We start from the raw sequence: 19681 nt of genomic DNA on the forward strand, positions 1-19681 counted from the left end.
GCGCTCAATAAAATACGACTGAATGAATGAATGAATGTCCTCCCCAAGCGCTTAATCCAGTGCTCTGCACACAGTGAGCGCTCCATAAATACGACTGAATGAATGAATGAATGACCTCCCCAAGCGCTTAGTCCAGTGCTCTGCTCACAGTGAGCGCTCCATAAATACGATTAAATGAATGAATGAATGAATGAATGAATGAATGAGCCCGCTGTTGCGTAAGGACTGTCTCTATATGCCTCCAACTTGTCCTTCCCAAGCGCTTAGTACAGAGCTCTGCACACAGTAAGCGCTCAATAAATACGATTGGATGAATGAATGAATGAGCCCGCGGTTGGATAGGGACCATGTCTATATGTGGCCAACTTGTACTTCCCAAGCGTTTAGTACAGAGCTCTGCACACAGTAAGTGCTCAATAAATACGATTGAATGGATGAATGAATGAATGAGCTCGTTGTTTTGATTGAGTGATTGTCCTTCCCAAGCGGTTAGTCCAGTGCTCTGCACACAGTGAGCGCTCCATAAATACGATTGAATGAATGAATGAATGTCCTCCCCAAGCGCTTAGTCCGGTGCTCTGCACACAGTGAGCGCTCCATAAATATGATTGAATGAATGAATGAATGAATGAATGAATGAATGAATGAGCCCGTTGTTGGGTAGGAACCGTCTCTATCTGTTGCCAACTTGTACTTCCCAAGTGCTTAGTACAGTGCTCTGCACACAGTGAGCGCTCAATAAATACGATTGAATGAATTGAATGAATGCACACAGTAAGCGCTCAGTAAATACGATTGAATGAATGAATGAATGAATGAGCCTGCTGTTGGGTAGGGACCGTCTCTATATGCCTCCAACTTGTACTTCCCAAGCGCTTAGTACAGAGCTCTACACACAGTGAGCGCTCAATAAATACGATTGAATGAATGAATGAATGAATGAATGTCCTCCTGTAGCGCTTAGTCCAGTGCTCTGCACACAGTGAGCGCTCCATAAATATGATTGAATGAATGAATGAATGTCCTCCCCAAGCGCTTAGTCCAGTGCTCTGCACACAGTGAGCGCTCCATAAATATGATTGAATGTATGAATGAATGTCCTCCCGAAGCACTTAGTCCAGTGCTCTGCACACAGTGAGCACTCCATAAATACGACTGAATGAATGAATGAATGAATGAATGTCCTCCCCAAGCGCTTAATCCAGTGCTCTGCACACAGTGAGCGCTCCATAAATACGACTGAATGAATGAATGAATGAATGTCCTCCCCAAGCGCTTAGTCCAGTGCTCTGCACACAGTGAGCACTCCATATACATGATTGAATGAATGAATGAATGTCCTCCCCAACCGCTTAGTCCAGTGCTCTGCACAGTGAGTGCTCAATAAATATGACTGAATGTATGAATGAATGTCCTCCCCAAGCACTTAGTCCAGTGCTCTGCACACAGTGAGCGCACCATAAATACGACTGAATGAATGAATGAGTGTCCTCCCCAAGCGCTTAGCCCTGTGCTCTGCACACAGTGAGTGCTCCATAAATATGATTGAATGAATGAATGAGTGTCCTCCCCAAGCGCCTAGTCCAGTGCTCTGCACACAGTGAGCGCTCCATAGATACGATTGAATGAATGAATGAATGTCCTCCCCAACCGCTTAGTCCAGTGCTCTGCACAGTGAGTGCTCAATAAATATGACTGAATGTATGAATGAATGTCCTCCCCAAGCACTTAGTCCAGTGCTCTGCACACAGTGAGCGCACCATAAATACGACTGAATGAATGAATGAGTGTCCTCCCCAAGCGCTTAGCCCTGTGCTCTGCACACAGTGAGTGCTCCATAAATATGATTGAATGAATGAATGAGTGTCCTCCCCAAGCGCCTAGTCCAGTGCTCTGCACACAGTGAGCGCTCCATAGATACGATTGAATGAATGAATGAATGTCCTCCCCAACCGCTTAGTCCAGTGCTCTGCACACAGTGAGTGCTCAATAAATATGACTGAATGTATGAATGAATGTCCTCCCCAAGCACTTAGTCCAGTGCTCTGCACACAGTGAGCGCTCCATAAATACGACTGAATGAATGAATGAATGAATGTCCTCCCCAAGCACTTAGCCCTGTGCTCTGCACACAGTAAATGCTCCATAAATGATTGAATGAATGAATGAGTGTCCTCCCCAAGCACTTAGTCCAGTGCTCTGCACACAGTGAGCGCTCCATAAATACAACTGAATGAATGCCCTCCCCAAGTGTTTAGTACAGTGCTCAGCACACAGTGAGCGCTACATAAATACGATTGAATGAATGAATGTCCTCCCCAAGCGCTTAGTCCGGTGCTCTGCACACAGTGAGTGCTCCATAAATACGACTGAATGAATGAATGAGTGTCCTTCCCAAGCGCTTAGTCCAGTGCTCTGCACACAGTGAGTGCTCCATAAATACGGTTCAATGAATGAATGAATGAATGAATGAATGAGCCCGGTGTGGGTAGGCACCGTCTCTATATGTCGCCAACTTGTCCTTCCCAAGCGCTTAGTACAGAGCTCTGCACACAGTAAGCGCTCAATAAATACGACTGAATGAATGAATGAGTGTCCTCCCCAAGCGCCTAGTCCAGTGCTCTGCACACAGTGAGCGCTCCACAAATACGATTGAATGAATGAATGAATGACCCTGCTGTTGGGTAGGGACCGATTCTATATGTTGCCAACTTGTACTCCCCAAGCGCTTAGTACAGTGCTCTGCACACAGTGAGCGCTCCATAAATATGATTGAATGAATGAATGAATGAATGAATGAGCCCGCTGTTGGGTAGGGACCGTCTCTATATGTCACCAACTTGTCCTTCCCAAGCGCTTAGTACAGAGCTCTGCACACGGTGAGCGCTCAATAAATACGATTGAATGAATGGAATGAGTGCACACAATAAGTGCTCAATAAATACGATTGAATGAAAGAATGAATGAGCCCGCTGTTGGGTAGGGACTGTCTCTATATGTCGCCAACTTGTCCTTCCCAAGCGCTTAGTACAGAGCTCTGCACACCGTGAGCGCTCAATAAGTACGATTGAATGAATGGAATGAATGCACACAGTGAGCGCTCAATAAATACGATTGAATGAAAGAATGAATAATAATAATAATAATAATAATAATAATGGTGGTGTTTTTTAAGCGCTTACTATGTGCAAAGCACAGTTCTAAGCGCTGGGGGGATACAAGGCGATCAGGTTGTCCCACGGGGGACTCACAATCTTAATCCCCATTTTACAGATGGAGGTAACTGAGGCACAGAGAAGTTAAGTGACTTGCTCAAAGTCACACAGCTGACTAGTGGCAGAGCCTGGATTTGAACCCATGACCTCTGACTCCAAAGCCCGGGCTCTTTCCACTGAGCCACGCTGCTTCTCTGGGCCTGCTGTTGGGTAGGGACCATCTCTATATGTCGCCAACTTGTCCTTCCCAAGCGCTTAGTACAGTGCTCTGCACACAGTGAGTGCTCCATTAGAGAAGCAGCATGACTCAGTGGAAAGAGCCCGGGCTTTGGAGTCAGAAGTCACGGGTTCCAATCCCGCCTCCTCCACGCGTCTGCTGTGTGACCTTGGGCAAGTCACTTCGCTTCTCCGAGCCTCAGTTCCCTCATCTGTAAAATGGGGATGAAGACTGTGCGTCCCTCATAATAATAATAATGATGGTATTTGTTAAGCGCTTACTATGTGCCAAGCACTGTTCTAAGCGCTGGGGAAGATACAAGGTGATCAGGTTGGCCCACGTGGGGCTCACAGTCTTAGTCCCCATTTTACAGATGAGGTAACTGAGGGACAACTTCATCCCCTTGTATCCCCCCCCCCCCAGCGCTTAGTCCAGTGCTCTGCACACAGTGAGCGCTCCATTAGAGAAGCAGAGTGGCTCAGTGGAAAGAGCCCGGGCTTTGGAGTCAGAAGTCACGGGTTCAAATCCTGCCTCCGCCACTTGTCTGCTGTGTGACCTTGGGCAAGTCACATCGCTTCTCTGAGCCTCAGTTCCCTCATCTGTAAAATGGGGATGAAGACTGTGCGTCCCTCTTGGGACAACTTCATCACCTTGTAATCCCCCCCAGCGCTTAGAACAGTGCTTTGTACACGTCTTACCTCCTTCCCTTCCCCACAGCACCTGTATATATGTTTGCACATATTTATTACTCTATTTATTTTACTTGTACATATCTATTCTATTTATTTTATTTTGTTAGTATGTTTGGTTTTGTTCTCTGTCTCCCCCTTTTAGACTGTGAGCCCGCTGTTGGGTAGGGACCGTCTCTATATGTTGCCAACTTGGACTTCCCAAGCGCTTAGTACAGTGCTCTGCACACAGTAAGCGCTCAATAAATACGATTGATGATGATGATGATGATGATATGGGACGGGGGTTTGTGCCCAACCTGAATTGCTTGGCTTCACCTCGGTGCTCAGAACAGTGCCTGGTACACACAGTAGCCACCCCCGATTATATATGTTTGTACATATTTATTACTCTATTTATTTATTTATTTTACTTGTACATATCTATTCTATTTATTTTCTTTTGTTAGAATGTTTAGTTTTGTTGTCTGTCTCCCCCTTTTAGACTGTGAGCCCTCTGTTGGGTAGGGACTGCCTCTATATGTTGCCAATTTGTACTTCCCAAGCGCTTAGTACAGTGCTCTGCACATAGTAAGCGCTCAATAAATATGATTGATTGATTGATTGATTAGTACAGTGCTCTGCACACAGTAAGCGCTCAATAAATACGATTGAATGAATATGGGACGGGGGTTTGTGCCCAACCTGATTTGCTTGGCTTCACCCCGGTGCTTAGAACAGTGCCTGGTACACACAGTCGCCACCCCCGATTATACATGTTTGTACATATTTATTACTCTATTTAACTTGTACATATCTATTCTATTTATTTTATTTTGTTAGTACGTTTGGTTTTGTTCTCTGTCTCCCCCTTTCAGACTGTGAGCCCGCTGTTGGGTAGGGACCGTCTCTCTTATGTTGCCAACTTGTAGTTCCCAAGCGCTTAGTCCAGTGCTCTGCACACAGTAAGCACTCAATAAATACGATTTATTGATTGATTAACAAATACCATCATTATTATTATCATGCTACGACCGAATTATTATATATTATTATTAATTGTATATTATATATAATATATATAATATATATCATATATATTATATATTACTATTAATTATTATTATATATTATTATAAGTACGACCGAATGACTGTTCTATTCATTTTATTTTGTTAATATGTTTGGTTTTGTTCCCTGTCTCCCCCTTCTAGACTGTGAGCCCGCTGTTGGGTAGGGACCGTCTCTCTGTGTTGCCAACTTGGACTTCCCAAGCGCTCAGTACAGTGCTCTGCACACAGCAAGCGCTCAATAAATACGATTGATTGATTGATTGATTAACAAAGACCATCATCATTATTATTATGCTACGACCGAATTATTATATATTATATAATAATGAATGAAGGGGAGCGCGCTGAGGGCAGCGCTTAGTACAGTGCTCTGCACACAGTAAGCGCTCAATAAATACGATTGATTGATTGATTAACAAAGACCATCATTATTATTATTATGGTACGACCGAATTATTATATATTATATTATATATTATATATTATTATTATTAATTATTATATATTATTATAAAAGTACGACCGAATGACTGTTCTATTTATTTTATTTTGTTAGTATGTTTGGTTTTGTTCTCTGTCTCCCCCTTTTAGACCGTGAGCCCGCTGTTGTTTAGGGACCGTCTATGTTCCCAACTTGGACTTCCCAAGCGCTTGGTACAGTGCTCTGCACACAGTAAGCGCTCGATAAATACCATTGATTGATTGATTGCTTAACAAATACCATCATTATTATTATTATGGTACGACCGAATTCTTATATATTATTATATATTATATTATATACATTATATATAATGTATTATTATTAATTATTATTATATATTATTATAAGTCCGACCGAATGAATGAATGAAGGGGAGCGCGCTGAGGGCAGCGCTTAGTACAGTGCTCTGCACACAGTTAAGCGCTCAATAAATACGATTGATTGATTGATTGATTAACAAAGACCATCATTATTATTATTATGGTACGACCGAATTATTATATATTATTATATATTATTATATATTATATTATATATTATTATTATATATTATTATAAGTCCGACCGAATGAATGAATGAAGGGGAGCGCGCTGAGGGCAGCGCTTAGTCCAGTGCTCTGCACACAGTAAGCGCTCAATAAATACGATTGATTGATTGATTGATTAACAAAGACCATTATTATTATTCAATCAATAATTATTATTGTATTATGTATTATCACGTATTATATTATATTAATATTATTGCATTAATATTATGGTACGACCGAATTATCATATATTATTATTATATATTATATATTTTATGTATAATATATTATAATTAATCATTATTATATATCATTATAAGTCCGACCGAATGAATGAATGAAGGGGAGCGCGCTGAGGGCAGCGCTCAGTACAGTGCTCTGCACACAGTAAGCGCTCAATAAATACGATTGATTGATTGATTAACAAAGACCATTATTATTATTCAATCAATAATTATAATTGTATTATGTATTATTACAAATTATATTATATTATATTATATTAATATAATTGTATTAATATTATGGTACGACCGAATTATCATATATTATTATTATATATTACATATTTTATATATAATATATATTATAATTAATCATTATTATATATTATTATAAGTCCAACCGAATGAATGAATGAAGGGGAGGGCGCTGAGGGCAGCGCTCAGTCCAGTGCTCTGCACACAGTAAGCGCTCAATAAATACGATTGATTGATTGATTGATGAACAAAGACCATCATTATCATTATCATGGTACGACCGAATTATTATATATTATAATTATATATTATATTATATATATTCTATATAATATATTCTATATGATTATTAATTATCATTATTTATTATTATAAGTCCTACCGAATGAATGAATGAAGGGGAGCGCGCTGAGGGCAGCGCTTAGTCCAGTGCTCTGCACACAGTAAGCGCTCAATAAATACGATTGATTAACAAAGACCGTCATTATTATTACCATGGTACGACCGAATTATTATATATTATTATTATATATGATATTATATATATTATATTAAGATATTATATATTATCATTAATTATTATTATTATAAGTCCGACCGAATGAATGAATGAAGGGGAGCGCGCTGAGGGCAGCGCTTAGTCCAGTGCTCTGCACACAGTAAGCGCTCAATAAATACGATTGATTGATTGATTGATTAACAAAGACCATCATCATTATTATTATGGTACGACCGAATTATTATATATTATAATATATTATAGCATATATTATATATAATATATTATTATTAATCATTATCATATATTATTATAAGTCCGACCGAATGAATGATATAATATATTATATATTATCATTAATTATTATTATATATTATTATAAGTCCGACGGAATGAATGAATGAAGGGGAGCACGCTGAGGGCAGCGCTTAGTCCAGTGCTCTGCACACAGTAAGCGCTCAATAAATGCGGTTGATTGATTGATTGATTAACAAAGACCATCATCATTATTATTATGGTTCGACCGAATTATTATATATTATTATTACATATTATATTATACATATTATATATAATATATTATATATCATTATTAATTATCATTATATATTATTATAAGTCCGACCGAATGAATGATATAATATATTATATTTTATTATTAATTATTATTATATATTATTATAAGTCCGACGGAATGAATGAATGAAGGGGAGCACGCTGAGGGCAGCGCTTAGTCCAGTGCTCTGCACACAGTAAGCGCTCAATAAATGCGGTTGATTGATTGATTGATTAACAAAGACCATCATCATTATTATTATGGTTCGACCGAATTATTATATATTATTATTACATATTATATTATACATATTATATATAATATATTATATATCATTATTAATTATCATTATATATTATTATAAGTCCGACCGAATGAATGAATGAAGGGGAGCGCGCTGAGGGCAGCGCTTAGTCCAGTGCTCTGCGCACAGTAAGTGCTCAATAAATACGATTGATTGATTAACAAAGTCCATCATTATTATGGTACGACCGAATTATTATATATTATTATTATATATTATATTATATATTCTATATAATATATTATAATTAATTATTATTATTATAAGTCCGACCGAATGAAGGAATGAAGGGGAGCGCGCTGAGGGCAGCGCTTAGTCCAGTGCTCTGCACGCAGTAAGCGCTCAATAAATACGATTGATTGATTGATTAACAAAGACCATTATTATTATTCAATCAACAATTATTATTATATTATGTATTATCACATACTATATATTATATCAATATTATGGTACGACCGAATCATTATATATTATCATTATATATTATATATTTTATATATAATCTATATTATAATTAATCATTATCATATATTATTACAAGTCCGACCGAACGAATGAATGAAGGGGAGCGCGCTGAGGGCAGCGCTCAGTCCAGTGCTCTGCACACAGTAAGCGCTCAATAAATACGATTGATTGATTGATTAACAAAGACCGTCATTATTATTATCATGGTACGACCGAATTATTATATATTATTATTATATATTATATTATATATATTATATTAAGATATCATATATTATCATTAATTATTATTATTATAAGTCCGACCGAATGAATGAATGAAGGGGAGCGCGCTGAGGGCAGAGCTTAGTCCAGTGCTCTGCACACAGTAAGCGCTCAATAAATGCGATTGATTAACAAAGACCATCATTATTATGGTACGACCGAATTATTATATATTATTATATATAATATATATATGTAATATATATTATATATTATTATAATTTATTATTATTATTATAAGTCCGACCGAATGAATGAATGAATGAAGGGGAGCGCGCTGAGGGCAGCGCTCAGTCCAGTGCTCTGCACACAGTAAGCGCTCAATAAATACGATTGATTGATTAACAAAGACCATCATTATTATGGTACGACCGAATTATTATATATTATATTATATATTCTATATAATATATTATAATTAATTATTATTATTATAAGTCCGACCGAATGAATGAATGAAGGGGAGCGCGCTGAGGGCAGCGCTCAGTCCAGTGCTCTGCGCACAGTAAGCGCTCAATAAATACGATCGATTGATTAACAAAGACCATCATTATTATTATTATGGTACGACCGAATTATTATATATTATTATTATATATTATATTATATATTCTATATAGTATATTATAATTAATTATTATAGGTCCGGCCGAATGAATGAATGAAGGGGAGCGCGCTGAGGGCAGCGCTCAGTCCAGTGCTCTGCACACAGTAAGCGCTCAATAAATACGATTGATTGATTAACAAAGACCATCATTATTATTATTATGGTACGACCGAATGATTATATATTATTATTATATATTATATTATATATATTACATATAATATATTATAATTGATTATTATTATTATAAGTCCGACCGAATGTATGAATGAAGGGGAGCGCGCTGAGGGCAGCGCTCAGTCCAGTGCTCTGCACGCAGTAAGCGCTCAATAAATACGATTGATTGATTGATTAACAAAGACCATTATTATTATTCAATCAACAATTATTATTATATTATGTATTATCACATACTATATATTATATTAATATTATGGTACGACCGAATCATTATATATTATTATTATATATTATATATTTTATATATAATCTATATTATAATTAATCATCATCATATATTATTACAAGTCCGACCGAATGAATGAATGAAGGGGAGCGCGCTGAGGGCAGCGCTCAGTCCAGTGCTCTGCACACAGTAAGCGCTCAATAAATACGATTGATTGATTGATTAACAAAGACCATCATTATTATTATTATGGTACGACCGAATGATTATATATTATTATTATATATTATAGTATATATATTATATATAATATATTATAATTAATTATTCTTATTATAGGTCCGACCGAATGAATGAATGAAGGGGAGCGCGCTGAGGGCAGCGCTCAGTCCAGTGCTCTGCACACAGTAAGCGCTCAATAAATACGATTGATTGATTGATTAACAAAGACCATTATTATTATTCAATCAACAATTATTATTATATTACGTCTTATCACATACTATATATTATATTAATATTATGGTACGACCGAATCATTATATATTATTATTATATATTACATATTTTATATATAATCTATATTATAATTAATCATCATCATATATTATTACAAGTCCGACCGAATGAATGAATGAAGGGGAGCGCGCTGAGGGCAGCGCTCAGTCCAGTGCTCTGCACACAGTAAGCGCTCAATAAATACGATTGATTGATTGATTAACAAAGACCATCATTATTATTATTATGGTACGACCGAATTATTATATATTATTATTATATATTATATTATATATATTATATATAATATATTATAATTAATTATTCTTATTATAGGTCCGACCGAATGAATGAATGAAGGGGAGCGCGCTGAGGGGAGCGCTCAGTCCAATGCTCTGCACACAGTAAGCGCTCAATAAATACGATTGATTAACAAAAACCATCATTATTATTATTATGGTACGACCGAATTATTATATATTATTATTATATATTATATTATATATTCTATATAATATATTATAATTAATTATTATTATTATAGGTCCGACCGAATGAAGGAATGAAGGGGAGCGCGCTGAGGGCAGCGCTCAGTCCAGTGCTCTGCGCACAGTAAGCGCTCAATAAATACGATCGATTGATTAACAAAGACCATCATTATTATTATTATGGTACGACCGAATTATTATATATTATTATTATATATTATATCATATATATTCTATATAATATATTATAATTAATTATTATTATTATAAGTCCGACCGAATGGAGGAATGAAGGGGAGCGCGCTGAGGGCAGCGCTCAGTCCAGTGCTCTGCGCACAGTAAGCGCTCAATAAATACGATTGATTGATTAACAAAGACCATCATTATTATGGTACGACCGAATTATTATATATTATTATTATTATATATTACATTATATATATTCTATATAATATATTATAATTAATTATTCTTATTATAGGTCCGACCGAATGAAGGAATGAAGGGGAGCGCGCTGAGGGCAGCGCTCAGTCCAGTGCTCTGCGCACAGTAAGCGCTCAATAAATACGATCGATTGATTAACAAAGACCATCATTATTATTATTATGGTACGACCGAATTATTATATATGATTATTATATATTCTATATAATATATTATAATTAATTGTTATTATTATAAGTCCGACCGAATGAATGAATGAAGGGGAGCGCGCTGAGGGCAGCGCTGCGCGCGCAGCGGGAGCGCCGGGGGGGCGGGGCCATGGCGCGGCGGAGGGATCCGGGCGGTGCGGCGGCCGTTTCTTTGTTCGGCGTGGGGCGGCGCGCGCGGGTCCGTGTCCTTCCGCGGGCGGGCGGGCGGGCGGTCCGGCGCGCGGCCATTGGACGCGCCCGCCCCGCCGCCCTCCCACAATGCCCCGCGGCCGGCGCGCCAAACCAAGATGGCGGCGGGAGCCGGGCGGGCGGCCCTGCGCCTCAGGCGGCCCTGACCCTCCGTCCCTCAGTTTCCCCCCCTCCGTCCCCTTCCCTTCCCGGCCCTTCCCGGCCCTTCCCGTCCCTTCCCGGCCGAGGGCGAAGCGGCCGGGAATTCGGTGCCCGCTCCGGGGGTTTTTCCTGCGTGAGGCGGTGGGCACCACTGAAGGGGCCGAATGAGGTGAGAGCGGGGGCCGCTGAGGGGAATTCCTTCATTCACTCAGGCACGCAGTCATTCATTCAGTCGTATTTATGGAGCGCTTACTGTGTGCACAGCACTGCGCTAAACGCTTGGGAACTACAAGTTGGCAACATCTAGAGACGGTCCCTACCCTACATTCATTCACTCATTCATTCATTCAGTCGTATTTATGGACCAACATTCATTCACTCATTCATTCATTCAGTCGTATTTATGGAGCGCTTACTGTGTGCACAGCACTGTGCTAAACGCTTGGGAAGTACAAGTTGGCAACATATGGAGACAGGCCCTACCCAACATTCATTCATTCGTATTTATTGAGCGCTTACTGTGTGCACAGCACTGCGCTAAACGCTTGGGAACTACAAGTTGGCAACATCTAGAGACGGTCCCTACCCTACATTCATTCACTCATTCATTCATTCAGTCGTATTTATGGAGCGCTAACTGTGTGCAGAGCGCTGCACTAAGCGCTTGGGAAGTCCAAGCTGGCAACATCTAGAGACGGTCCCTACCCAACATTCGTTCATTCGTGTTTATTGAGCGCTTACTGTGTGCAGAGCACTGGACTAAGCGCTTGGGAACTACAAGTTGGCAACATCTAGAGATGGTCCCTGCCCAACATTCATTCATTCATTCAGTCAGTCATTCATTCGTATTTATTGAGCGCTTACTGTGTGCAGAGCGCTGGACTAAGCGCTTGGGAAGTCCAAGTTGGCAACATCTAGAGACGGTCCCCACCCAACATTCGTTCATTCATATTTATTGAGCGCTTACTGTGTGCACAGCACTGCGCTAAACTCTTGGGAACTACAAGTTGGCAACATCTAGAGATGGTCCCTACCCTACATTCATTCACTCATTCATTCATTCAGTCGTATTTATGGAGCGCTAACTGTGTGCAGAGCGCTGCACTAAGCGCTTGGGAAGTCCAAGCTGGCAACATCTAGAGACGGTCCCCACCCAACATTCATTCATTCGTATTTATTGAGCGCTTACTGTGTGCAGAGCACTGGGCTAAACGCTTGGGAACTACAAGTTGGCAACATATGGAGATTGTCCCTGCCCAACATTCATTCATTCAGTCAGTCAGTCATTCATTCGTATTTATTGAGCGCTTACTGTGTGCAGAGCGCTGGACTAAACGCTTGGGAAGTCCAAGTTGGCAACATCTAGAGACGGTCCCTACCCAACATTCGTTCATTCGTATTTATTGAGCGCTTACTGTGTGCAGAGCACTGGGCTAAACGCTTGGGAACTACAAGTTGGCAACATATGGAGATGGTCCCTGCCCAGCATTCATTCATTCATTCATTCAATCGTATTTATTGAGCGCTTACTGTGTGCAGAGCACTGGACTAAGCGCTTGGGAAGTCCAAGTTGGCAACATATGGAGACAGTCCCTACCCTACATTCATTCATTCATATTTATTGAGCGCTTACTGGGTGCAGAGCACTGGACTAAGCGCTTGGGAAGTCCAGGTTGGCAACAGATAGAGACGGTTCCTACCCAACATTTATTCATTTGTATGCATTGAGTGCTTACTGTGTGCAGAGCAATAGACTAAGCGCTTGGGAAGTCCAAGTTGGCAACATATAGAGACGGTCCCTACCCAACATTCATTCATTCATTCATTCAGTCGTATTTATGGAGCGCTTACTGTGTGCAGAGCGCTGGACTAAGCGCTTGGGAAGTCCAAGTTGGCAACATCTAGAGACGGTCCCTACCCAACATTCATTCATTCGTATTTATTGAGCGCTTACTGTGTGCAGAGCACTGGACTAAACGCTTGGGAACTACAAGTTGGCTACATCTAGAGACGGTCCCTACCCTACATTCATTCATTCATTCACTCAGTAAGCGCTCAATAAATATGAATGAATATCAGTCGTATTTATGGAGCGCTTACTGTGTGCAGAGCGCTGCACTAAGCGCTTGGGAAGTCCAAGTTGGCAACATCTAGAGACGGTCCCTACCCAACATTCATTCATTCATTCATTCATTCAGTCGTACTTATGGAGCGCTTACTGTGTGCTGAGCGCTGCACTAAGCGCTTGGGAAGTCCAAGTTGGCAACATCTAGAGACGGTCCCTACCCAACATTCGTTCATTCGTATTTATTGAGCGCTTACTGTGTGCAGAGCGCGGGACTAAGCACTTGGGAAGTCCAGGTTGGCAACATAGACGGTTTATTTTATTATTTGTTTATTATCGTATGTATTGAGCGCTTACTGTGTGCAGAGCACTGGACTAAGTGCTTGGGAAGTACAAGTTGGCAACATATAGAGACAGTCCCTACCCAGCATTCATTCATTCATTCAATTGTATTTATTGAGCGCTTACTGTGTGCAGAGCGCTGGACTAAGCGCTTGGGAAGTCCAAGTTGGCAACATATGGAGACGGTTCCTACCCAACATTTATTCATTCGTATTTATTGAGCGCTTAGTGTATGCAGAGCGCTCGACTAAGCGCTTGGGAAGTCCAAGTTGGCAACATATAGAGGCGGTCCCTACCCAACATTCATTCATTCATTCATTCAATCATATTTATTGAGCGCTTACTGTGTGCAGAGCGCTGGACTAAGCACTTGGGAAGCCCAATGGCAACATATAGAGACAGTCCCTACCCTACATTCACTCATTAATATTTATTGAGTGCTTACTCTGTGCAGAGCACTGGACTAAGCTCTTAGGAAGTCCAGGTTGGCAACAGATAGAGACGGTTCCTACCCAACATTCATTCATTCAATCGTATTTATTGAGCACTTACTGTGTGCAGAGCGCTGGACTAAGCGCTTGGGAAGTCCAAGTTGGCAACATAGACGGTTTATTTTATTATTTATTATCGTATGTATTGAGCACTTACTGTGTGCAGAGCGCTGGACTAAACGCTTGGGAAGTACAAGTTGGGAACATATAGAGACGGTCCTTACCCAGCATTCATTCATTCATTCAATCGTATTTATTGAGCGCTTACTGTGTGCAGAGCTCTGGACTAAGCGCTTGGGAAGTCCAACTTGGCAACAGATAGAGACGGTCCCTACCCAACATTCATTCATTCGTATTTATTGAGCGCTTAGTGTATGCAGAGCGCTGGACTAAGCGCTTGGGAAGTCCAAGTTGGCAACATATAGAGACGGTCCCTACCCAACATTCATTCATTCATTCAATCGTATTAATTGAGCGCTTACTGTGTGCAGAGCACTGGGCTAAACGCTTGGGAAGTCCAAGTTGGTAACATATGGAGACGGTCCCTACCCTACATTCATTCATTCATTCACTCAGTAAGCGCTCAATAAATATGAATGAATATCAGTCGTATTTATGGAGCGCTTGCTGTGTGCAGAGCGCTGGACAGAGCGCTGGACTGAGCGCTTGGAAAGTACAAGTTGGCAACAGATAGAGACGGTCCCTACCCAACATTCATTCATTCGTATTTATTGAGCGCTTACTGTGTACAGAGCGCTAGACTAAGCGCTTGGGGAGTCCAGGTTGGTAACATATAGAGACGGTCCCTACCCAACATTCATTCATTCATTGTCGTATTTATTGAGCGCTTACTGTGTGCAGAGCGCTGGACTAGGCGCTTGGGAAGTAGAGACAGTCCATACCCTACATTCATTCGTTCATTCAATCGTATTTATTGAGCGCTTACTGTGTGCAGAGCGCTGGACTAAACGCTTGGGAAGTCCAAGTTGGCAACATCTAGAGACGGTCCCTACCCAACATTCGTTCATTCGTATTTATTGAGCGCTTACTGTGTGCAGAGCGCTGGACTAAGCGCTTGGGAAGTCCAAGTTGGCAACATCTAGAGACGGTCCCTACCCTACATTCATTCATTCATTCACTCAGTAAGTGCTCAATAAATATGAATGAATGTCAGTCGTATTTATTGGGCGCTTACTGCGTGCAGAGCGCTGGACTAAGCGTTTGGGAAGTACAAGTTGGCAACAGATAGAGACGGTCCCTACCCAGCATTCATTCATTCGTATTTATTGAGCGCTTACTGCGTGCAGAGCGCTGGACTAAGCGCTTGGGAAGTCCAAGTTGGCAACATATGGAGACGGTCCCTACCCAACATTCATTCATTCGTATGTATTGAGCGCTTACTGTGTGCAGAGCACTGGACTACGTGCTTGGGAAGTCCAAGTTGGCAACATATGGAGACGGTCCCTACCCCACATTCATTCATTCATATTTATTGAGTGCTTACTGGGTGCAGAGCGCTGGACTAAGCGCTTGGGAAGTCCAGGTTGGCAACATAGACGGTTTATTTTTTTATTTGTTTATTATCGTGTGTATTGAGCGCTTACTGTGTGCAGAGCACTGGACTAAGCGCTTGAGAAGTCCAAGTTGGCAACATAGGTGGTCCCTACCCAACATTCATTCATTCGTATTGAGCGCTTACTGTGTGCAGAGCACTGGGCTAAGCGCTTGGGAAGTCCAAGCTGGCAACAGATAGAGACAGTCCCTACCCAACATTCATTCATTCGTATTTATTGAGCGCTTACTGTGTGCAGAGCGCTCTACAAGCAGCGTGGCTCAGTGGAAAGAGCCCGGGCTTGGGAGTCACAGGTCATAGGTTCGAATTCCGCCTCCCCCACATGTCTGCTGTGTGACCTTGGGCAAGTCACTTCACTTCTCTGTGCCTCAGTTCCCTCATCTGTAAAATGGGGATTAAGACTGTGAGCCTCACATGGGACAACCTCATCTCCTTGTATTCCCCCCAGCGCTTAGAACAGTGCTTTGCACGTAGTAAGCGCTAAAGAAATACCAACATTATTATTATTATTACAAGTTGGCAACAGATAGACGGTCCCTACCCAACATTCATTCATTCGTATTTATGAATACGAATTCTACACTTCTAGACTGTGAGCCCGTTGTTGGGTAGGGACTGTCTCTAAATGTTGCCAACTTGTCCTTCCCAAGCGCTTAGTACAGTGCTCTGCACACAGAAAGCCCTCAATAAATACGATTGAATGAATGAATTGAGCGCTTACTATGTGCAGAGCACTGTACTAAGCGCTTGGGAAGTACAAATTGGCAACATATACAGTCCCTACCCAACAGTGGGCTCACAGTCTAAAAGGGGGAGACAGAGAACAAAACCAAACATACTAACAAAATAAAATAAATAGAATAGATATGTACAAGTAAAATAAATAAATAAATAGAGTAATAAATCTGTACAAACATGTATGCATATATACAGGTGCTGTGGGGAAGGGAAGGAGGTAAGACGGGGATGGAGAGGGGGACGAGGGGGAGAGGAAAGAAGGGGCTCAGTCTGGGAAGGCCTCCTGGAGGAGGTGAGCTCTCAGCAGGGCCTTGAAGGGAGGAAGAGAGCTAGCTTGGAGGATGGGCAGAGGGAGGCCATTCCAGGCCCGGGGGATGACGTGGGCCGGGGGTCGATGGCGGGACAGGCGAGAACGAGGCCCGGTGAGGAGGTGAGCGGCAGAGGAGCGGAGGGTGCGGGCTGGGCTGGAGAAGGAGAGAAGGGAGGTGAGGTAGGAGGGGGCCAGGGGATGGACAGCCTGGAAGCCCAGGGTGAGGAGTTTCTGCCTGATGCGCAGATTGATTGGTAGCCACTGGAGATTTTTGAGGAGGGGAGTAATATGCCCAGAGCGTTTCTGCACAAAGATGATCCGGGCAGCAGCATGAAGTATGGGGCAGCAGCATGAAGTATGAAGTCCAAGTTGGCAACATAAAGAGACAGTCCCTACCCAACATTCATTCATTCGTATTTATTCATTCAATCATATTTATTGAGTGCTTCCTGTGTGCAGAGCACTGTACTAAGCACTTGAGAAGTCCAAGTTGGCAACATAGATGGTTGCTACCCAACAGCGGGCTCACAGTCTAGAAAATGATGGTATTTGTTAAGCGCTTACTATGTGCAAAGCACTTTTCTAAGCGCTGGGGAGGTTACAAGGTGATCAGGTTGTTCCACGGGGGGCTCATGGTTTTCATCCCCATTTTACAGATGAGGTAACTGAGGCTCAGAGAAGTTAAGTGACTTGCCTAAAGTCACACAGCTGACAGTTGGCGGATTTATGAATACGAATTCTAGACTGTGAGCCCGTTGTTGGGTAGGGACCGTCTCTAGATGTTGCCAACTTGTCCTTCCCAAGCGCTTAGTACAGTGCTCTGCACACAGGAAGCACTCAATAAATACAATTGAATGAATGAATGAAATTATTGAGCGCTTACTGTGTGCAGAGCACTGTACTAAGTGCTTGGGAAGTCCAAGTTGGCAACAGATAGAGACGGTCCCTACCCAACATTCATTCATTAAATCAGTCGTATTTATTGAGCGCTTGCTGTGTGCAGAGCACTGGACTAAGCGCTTGGGAAGTCCAAGTTGGCAACAGATAGAGACGGTCCCTACCCAACATTCATTCATTCGTATTTATTGAGCGCTTACTGTGTGCAGAGCTCTGGACTAAGCGCTTGGGAAGTACAAGTTGGCAACAGATAGAGACGCTCCCTACCCAACATTCATTCATTCAATCAATTGTATTTATTGAGCACTTACTGTGTGCAGAGCACTGGACTAAGCGCTTAGGAAGTCCAAGTTGGCAACATATAGAGACGGTTTATTTTATTATTTACTTATTATCGTATTTATTGAGCGCTTACTGTGTGCAGAGCACTGGACTAAGCGCTTGGGAAGTACAAGTTGGCAACATATAGAGACAATCAATCGTATTTATTGAGCGCTTACTGTGTGCAGAGCACTGTACTAAGTTCTTGGGAAGTACAAGTTGGCAACATATAGAGACGGTCCCTACCCAACAGTGGGCTCACAGTCTAGTTGGGTTCCTACCCAACACTCATTCATTCAATTGTATTTATTGAGCGCTTACTGTGTGCAGAGCGCTGGACTAAGTGCTTGGGAAGTCCAAGTTGGCAACATATAGAGACGGTCCCCACCCAACATTCATTCATTCGTATTTATGAATATGAATTCTAGACTAGAAGTCTAGAATTCTAGACTTCTAGACTGTGAGCCCGTTGTTGGGTAGGGACCATCTCTAGATGTTGCCAACTTGTCCTTCCCAAGTGCTTAGTCTACTGCTCTGCACACAGTAAGCGCTCAATAAATGCGATTGAATGAATGAATGAATTTATTGTGCACTTACTGTGTGCAGAGCACTGGACTAAGCGCTTGGGAAGTACAAGTTGGCAACATATGGAGACGGTCCCTACCCTACATTCATTCATTCAGTCGTATTTATTGAGCGTTTACTGTGTGCAGAGCACTGGACTAAGCGCTTGGGAAGTCCAAGGTGGCAGCATAGAGAGACGGTCCCTACCCAACATTCATTCATTCATTCAGTCGTACTTATTGAGCGCTTACTGTGTGCAGAGCACTGTACTAAGCGCTTGAGCACTTAGTGTGAGCCCAACAGCGGGCTCACAGTCTAGAAGAGGGAGACAGACAACAAAACATATTAACAAAATAAAATACATAGAATAGTAAATATGTGCAAGTCAAATAAATAGAGTAATAAATGTGTACAAACATATATACAGGGGCTGTGGGGAGGGGAAGGAGGTAAGTGAGGAGGAGGAGGGGGAGAGGAAGGAGGGGGCTTAGTCTGGGAAGGCCTCCTGGAGGAGGTGAGCTCAGTAGGGCTTTGAAGGGAGGAAGAGAGCTAGTTTGGCAGATGTGTGGAGGGAGGGCATTCCAGGCCAGCAGGGAATAATAATAATAACAATAATCATGGCATTTATTAAGCGCTTACTA

General features: G+C 41.5%; 1 protein-coding gene across 1 annotated transcript in view; it reads left to right on the forward strand.

Moving 5' to 3' along the window:
• The first annotated feature begins 11764 nt into the window (after positions 1-11764).
• MTF2 (metal response element binding transcription factor 2) overlaps positions 11765-19681 on the forward strand; it is an 86611-nt gene continuing 78694 nt past the window's right edge. The window contains exon 1 of the mRNA XM_038744989.1: positions 11765-11908. Coding sequence (XP_038600917.1) covers positions 11904-11908 — 5 coding nt within the window. The 5' untranslated portion in view covers positions 11765-11903. The remainder of the gene's footprint in view (positions 11909-19681) is intronic.

The sequence above is a fragment of the Tachyglossus aculeatus genome, chromosome 4, assembly GCF_015852505.1.
Source record: "Tachyglossus aculeatus isolate mTacAcu1 chromosome 4, mTacAcu1.pri, whole genome shotgun sequence".
NCBI lineage: Eukaryota > Metazoa > Chordata > Mammalia > Monotremata > Tachyglossidae > Tachyglossus > Tachyglossus aculeatus.